At 39.9% G+C, this 7,422-nt stretch overlaps 1 protein-coding gene across 1 annotated transcript in view; it reads right to left on the bottom strand.

Moving 5' to 3' along the window:
• Positions 1-7,422, bottom strand: part of ACSF2 (acyl-CoA synthetase family member 2) — a 363,626-nt gene that overhangs the window by 255,696 nt on the left and 100,508 nt on the right. Inside the window, exon 2 of the mRNA XM_053708837.1 lies at positions 5,147-5,342. Within this exon, the coding sequence (XP_053564812.1) occupies positions 5,147-5,342 (196 nt within the window). The remainder of the gene's footprint in view (positions 1-5,146; positions 5,343-7,422) is intronic.

Consider the following 7,422-nt stretch of genomic DNA (forward strand, 5'->3'; position numbering starts at 1 on the left):
ATCTCCCCTTGGGAGATGAAGCTTTGAAGTCCAGAAGATATCCCTGGGAAACAATCTCTAATGCCCAGGGATCCTGGACGTCTCTTGCCCAAGCCTGGGCGAAGAGAGAAAGTCTGCCCCCTACTAGATCCGGTCCCGGATCGGGGGCTTCTCCTTCATGCTGTCTTAGAGGCAGCCGCAGGTTTCTTGGTCTGCTTCCCCTTGTTCCAAGCCTGGTTAGATCTCCAGACTGGTTTGGACTGGGCGAAATTTCCCTCTTGTTTTGCATTAGAGGAAACTGAAGCTGCGCCACTCTTGAAGTTTCGAAAGGAACGAAAATTATTCTGTTTGGTCCTTAACTTATTGGACCTATCCTGAGGAAGGGCGTGACCTTTTCCTCCAGTAATATCAGAAATGATCTCCTTCAGACCAGGCCCGAATAGGGTCTGTCCCTTGAAGGGGATGTTAAGAAGCTTAGACTTTGAAGTAACGTCTGCTGACCAGGACTTAAGCCATAGCGCCCTACGCGCCAAAATGGCAAAACCTGAATTCTTAGCCGTTAGCTTGGCTAAATGAAAAATGGCGTCAGAAATAAAGGCTAGCTAACTTAAGAGCTTTAATCCTGTCTAGAATATCGTCTAGCGGGGTCTCCACCTGTAGAGCCTCCTCAAGAGACTCAAACCAAAAAGCCGCTGCAGCAGTAACTGGGGCAATGCATGCAAGAGGCTGGAGAATAAAACCTTGATGTATAAAAATTTTCTTAAGGAGACCCTCCAATTTTTTATCCATAGGATCTAGGAAAGCACAACTGTCCTCGACGGGGATAGTTGTACGCTTAGCTAGGGTAGAGACTGCTCCCTCCACCTTAGGAACCGTCTGCCACGAGTCCCGAATGGCGGCATCTATGGGAAACATCTTTTTAAAAGCAGGAGGGGGAGAGAACGGCACACCTGGTCTATCCCATTCCTTAGTAATAATTTCCGAAAACCTCTTAGGGACTGGAAAAACATCAGTGTAAACAGGCACTGCAAAGTATTTTTCCATTTTACACAATTTCTCTGGAACCACAATGGGGTCACAGTCATCCAGAGTCGCTAAAACCTCCCTAAGCAATAAGCGGAGGTGTTCAAGCTTAAATTTAAACGCTGTCATTTCAGAATCAGACTGAAGTAACGCCTTCCCTGGGTCTGAAAGGTCACCCACAGATAGAAGCTCACCTGCCTCGGCTTCTGAGCATTGTGAGGGTATATTGGACACAGGCATTAAAGCGTCAGAAAGCTCTGTATTAGTTCTAGCCCCAGAGCTGTCTCGCTTTCCTTGTAACCCTGGCAGTTTGGAGAATACCTCTGAGAGGGTAGCATTCATAACTGCCGCCATGTCCTGTAAGGTAAAAGAATTAGACGCGCTAGATGTACTTGGCGTCACTTGAGCGGGAGTTATAGGTTCTGACACATGGGGAGAGCTAGATGGCATAATTTCCCTCTTTTCAGTCAGAGAATCCCCTGGAGATAAATCTTTAAGCGCCATAATATGGTCTTTATAGTTTATAGAAATATCAGTACATTTGGTACACATTCTAAGAGGGGGTTCCACCATGGCTTCCAAACATATTGAATAAGGAGTTTCCTCTATGTCAGACATGTTTAACAGACTAGTAATGAGACAAGCAAGCTTGGAAAACACTTTAATAAAGGTGAAACAGCAATTAAACAAAAATGTTACTGTGCCTTTAAGAGAAAAAAAACTAGCACTTAAACTGCAAAACAGTGTAAAAATACAGTAAAGTCTTTGAAATTTTTACAGTGTGTGTAAGGGACTAAAGCAACATTGCACCCACTTGCAAATGGATGATTAACCCCTTAGGCCCCAAACCGGATTGAAAAACGTTAAAAAACGTTAAAAGTCAATTGAGCACCTTGCCACAGCTCTGCTGAGGCTCCTACCTGCCCTCAAATACGATTTTGTGCAGAAATAACCCCTTTGAAATGGTCCTCAGATGCCAGAGGACTCCTCTAGGGAAGCTGGATGTCTCAGTCTGAACTAAAACTGCGTAGTTAAGAGTGCTAAAATAGGCCCCTCCCACCATGTACTGGATGTCAGAGGGGCCTTAAGAAAATACTCCTAGGAGTATCTGACTAGCCATGTGGAAACTAGACCCCAAATAAAGAGTTATCTCCCTCAGAGAAAAAACGTCCTATTTATGAAATCATGTAAACGTTTTGTCGCTAAGTAATATGAGTATAAACATGAGTATTACCCTGTTTTGTAAGCATGATCCCAGTCGCTGTTAAATCACTGCATCAGGCTTACCTTAAAAACACAAGGCTCTGTCAGCATTTTCTAGAACTTATTCATCTCTCTAGAAATAAAAATACTGAACATACCTCAAAGCAGGTAATCTGCAGACCGTTCCCCCAACTGAAGTTTTCCCTTAGTTACAAACCGCTAAGATCATCAAACCTCCAGGCAGAATTCTTCTTCTAATTTCTGCCTGAGAGTAAAACAGTACAACGCTGGTACCGTTTAAAAATAACAAACTCTTGATTGAAGGTAAAACTACACTAAGTCACCACATATCTCTTGATACTTCCTTTCTTGTCGAGAGTTGCAAGAGAATGACCGGGGGTGGCAGTTAGGGGAGGAGCTATATAGACAGCTCTGCTGTGGGTGTCCTCTTGCAACTTCCTGTTGGGAAGGAGAATATCCCACAAGTAATGGATGAACCCGTGGACTGGATACACCTTACAAGAGAAATATGTTTTATCATGTTTTCATCTACTTAATGGCAGGGCTATAAGCACAGATATATATATATATATATATATATAAATGTAAATACATATATACACATATAAATACATTAATATATATGTATACACACACACACAAATACATCTTTAGCAATGTATATGTATGTGTCTCAATGTTAAACCATTTGCCAGAGATTTCATATCTTTGAGCCCTTATAACTTGTGTGTGCAATATTTTTTTAAAATAATTTTAATTAGACAGTGTTAATATGAGTGTAGCTGTACTTTGTAATGTATTTTTGAATTGTTTTGTGCAACTTTTTTGTTTGGTAAGGATAGAAGCATAAATGGCGATTTCGCTCCACTTGTAATATCAGCGCAATGAAAATGGCTTGCAAAAACACGATTATGCTAGCTCCAAACGGTTTGCACCTCACTTGTAATCTAGCCCCAAAGAGTCTCTGTATGCTGGTACCACCACAAAACCCAACAAGGTGTTTGACTGGCTACCTCAAGTGTTCCATACCCCAATGCGTTTTTTTCTGGCAGTAACTCCCATACTTATAATGTAGTCTATAATCGCCTAAATACATTTCTAACTAACTCATTACAATCTGGTTTCCGCCCTAAAAATTCAACAGAAACTGTTCTTTTTAGAGTAACAAATTATCTGCTATCAGCTAAAGCAAAGGGACACTACTCCTTACTAATTCTTCTGGATTTACAGTATCTGCTGATTTTGACACAGTTGACCAACCTCTCCTCTTACAAATCCTGCATTATTTTGGCATCCGTGACACAGCCCTCTATTGGTTTGCTTCCTAACTCAATTTTGTTTACAGTTTCCTTAAACAGCATATCTATTGATCCCTATCTATTGATCCCTATCTCAGTAGGAGCAACACAAGGCTCTGTCTTCAGTCCCTCGCTCTTTTCTATCTATACATCTTCCCTTGGAAAACTTATAATTGTCCTATGGTTTCCAGTATCACTTTTATGCTAATGATAACCATAGCTATCTTTCTTCTCATGATATATCCTTCTCTTTACTCAAGCAGATTACCAACTGTCTCTCTGCAACTTCCACTTGGATGTCCCCACAGTACTTCCAACTCAATCTATGTAAAGCTCAGATGTTTCTTAACCCCCCTCTTGTAGCCATCCCCCAACTGACATTTCTCTTACAGTTAAAGACTTTGTTCTCTACACCTCATCTCAAGTCCACTGTCTTGGGATAACACTTGAACTCACATTCCATCCACATATACAAGCTCTTACCAAATCCTACTGTGCACACCTACTCAACATTTCCAGAATTATCCCTTCCTTACTCAAGAAACACAAATATATTAATTAATTCCTTTATTTTCTCACACCGTGACTACTGCAACCTACTTCTAAGTGGCCTTTCCAAACAACGTCTTTCCTCCTCCTCCTTACAATCTATCTATCTTAAGCTAGACTCATTCACCCAAGTCATCTATCTACATCTGCTTCCCTCACTCTACTAGTCCCCAAAGTATTAACCCTAACCTATAAAGCACTGAAAAGCCTAATTTCCAACTATATTTCCTATATAGTTCCTCTGTAACTCTCTACTCTGCTCCATAAGACTCCAACCTTGTATAGCTTTAGATGCTCTTTTGAAAACACCATCTCTACTCTGTTTTCCATTCTAACCAAAATAAATCTTGAACTGCCTTGACTCACTGCTGCAACTACAATCTATGTGACAAGCCCTAACCTTATGTCTCTGCTCCCTCAACCTGTAGACTGTAAGCTCTTTGGAGCAGGGACCTCCTCCTCCTGTACTAGATCTGTACCCAGCATTACAGAATTTTGTGGTGCTATACCAATAAATGATGATAATAGAAATACTTTCCCCCTATCATATTATTTTTTACAAGGAGACTGTCTTCCTCACCAATCATATATTATACCTAAGTTTGCCCAAAGAGGCCGTTGACTGTCTATCTATAACATACCTTACTGAGTATCTTCCTGCTAACATTCCTGACAATACGTAGCTCCCGGCAATGTTCTGTATGCATACACAATATTGTAACCCATGAATGCCTTGGTCTGCTTCTCCCTGGCATACAAACACCCTGAAAAGCCTCCTCTTAACACCTTCCAACCATATACTACTCAACAGGTCCTATGCAAACGTCTAAGTTGCTATTTAGTCTTGCCGTGCCTGTCCCTTTATCAAACCTTACTTAAAGTGATTTATGTCCACCCACAATATCCTTCTCTAAAAGGGTTTGCCCAGGCACATCCTATACCGATAGGCCATCAGGCACCATTTCCCTATACCATACACCCAAAGCTCACTATATGTCACTATAATCATATTCGTAAAATATCAACCCCCTACAACACCACTGTCCTCTGGAACCCACATCCCAAATACACACATCTTTGCTGAGCTGGCTGAAGGTCTTGCGTATATTGCTGTGCGAGAAAATGACTGCCTCTTGGTCTGGAACCCGATTAGTGGTCTCTGCCAGGCACTGCTGCATTTTCTTGTTAGTAAGAGGCAAGTTGCACGCTCCATAGATGTAACTGGTGGAAGCTACAGGTTTAGGTGGTGGGACATCTGAGAACAGGCAGCTGCAAGAGATAAGGCAAGACTCAGTGTATGATGTTATCATGTACATGCAAAAAAACATGAAAGTAGCTCCAAAGAGCTTACACATCTAGAGGATGATGAACTAGACAGAAGAAACGGGGGTTTGTTTGGGCCTGTAAAATGGTTTGTACCTAAAAACTCTAAAACTCTAAACTGAAATTCAATTAAAAGAGACCTTCTACTCCAGAATTTGTATTGTTTAAAAAGATCGATAATCCCTTTATTTCCGTTTTGCATAACCAACAATGTTATATTAATACACTTTATACTTTTGTGATTACCTTGTATCTAAGCCTATACAGACTGCCCCCTTATTTATTGCATTTTATCCAATCAGTGCTGACTCCTACATAACTCCACAGGAGTGAGCACAATGTTATTTATATGGCACACATGGACTAGTGCTGTCTAGTTGTAAAAAAAGCTGTCAACATTTTTTGATAAGAAGCAGCCTTTAAGGCCTTAGAAATTAGCATATGAGCCTACCTAGGTTTAGCTTTCAACAAAGAATACCCAGAGAACAAAACAAATGTCATTATAAAAGTAAATTTGAAAGATTTTTAAAAATGCTGTGCCCTATCTGAATCATGAATGTTTAAGTTTAACTAGACGGTTTCAGTTTTAATGTATCAAGGGGAAACATAACATTTTTTATATTGTCTTGGGTGATGAATGATAAAACTCTAGCGATATATTAGCAAGTATTTGGAAGTAGAGAGTGAGGAAGAGATAAATATAACTAAAGACAGTATAGAGTAGACAAGGAGCAAGACAACGTCAGGGGAAACTAGCCACTGGGGAAAAAAAATACATATTTTATGTAAGAACTTACCTAATAAATAAATTTCTTTCATATTGGCAAGAGCTAGTGACGTATGGGATATACAATCCTACCAGGAGGGGCAAAGTTTCCCAAACCTCAAAATGCTTATAAATACACCCCTCACCACACCCACAATTCAGTTTAACGAATAGTCAAGTAGTGGGGTGATAAAATAAGGAGTAAAAAAAGCATACTAAAAGAGGAACTGGAAATATAATTGTGCTTTTATACAAAAATCATAACCACCAAAAAAGGGTGGGCCTCATGGACTCTTGCCAATATGAAAGTTCTTACATAAATTATGTTTTCTTTCGTGTAATTGGCAAAAATCCATGAGCTAGTGACATATGGGATTGAAATACCTAAGATGTGGAAGACCACAGAAGAGTCACTACAAAGGGAGGGATTAAATAAAAACAGCTATTTCCGCTGAAAAAATTAAATCCAAAAATAAGTCTCACATAAATTTCAGGAAAAAAACTTAAATCATAAGCAGAAGAATCAAACTGAGACAGCTGCCTGAAGAACTTTTCTACCAAAGACTGCTTCAGAAGAAGCAAATACATCAAAATGGTTAAATTTAGAAAATGTATGCAAAGAAGACCAAGTTGCTGCTTTGCAAATCTGATCAACCGAAGCTTAATTCTTAAAAGCCCAAGAAGTAGCGAATGATCTAGTAGAATGAGCTGAAATTCTCTGAGGTCAGAGACTGTACCGCCTCCAAATAAGCCTTGTGAATCAAAAGCTTTAACCAAGATGCCAAAGAAATGGGAGAGGCTTTCTGACCTTTCCTAGAACCAGAAAAGACAACAAATAGACTAGAAGTCTTCCTGAAATCCTTAGTAGCCTCAACATAGTATTTCAAAGCCCTTTCAAGAGCATTCTTGGGATTAGGACACAAGGAAGGAACAACAATTTCCCTACTAATGTTGTTAGAATTCACAACCTTAAGAAGAAATTTAAACAAAGTCCGCAAAACAGCCTTATCCTGATGGAAAATCAGAAAAGGAGACTCACAAGAGAGAGCAGACAATTCAGAAACTCTTCTAGCTGAAGAGATAGCCAAAAGAAACAATAATTTCCAAGAAAGTAGTTTAATAGCCAAAGAATGCATAGGCTCAAAAGGAGGAGCCTGCAAAGCCTTCAGAACCAAATTAAAGACTCCAAGGAGGAGAAATTGATTTAATAACAGGCTTGATACAAACCAAAGCCTGAACAAAACAGTGAATATCAGGAAA

The sequence above is a fragment of the Bombina bombina genome, chromosome 1, assembly GCF_027579735.1.
Source record: "Bombina bombina isolate aBomBom1 chromosome 1, aBomBom1.pri, whole genome shotgun sequence".
Lineage (NCBI taxonomy): Eukaryota > Metazoa > Chordata > Amphibia > Anura > Bombinatoridae > Bombina > Bombina bombina.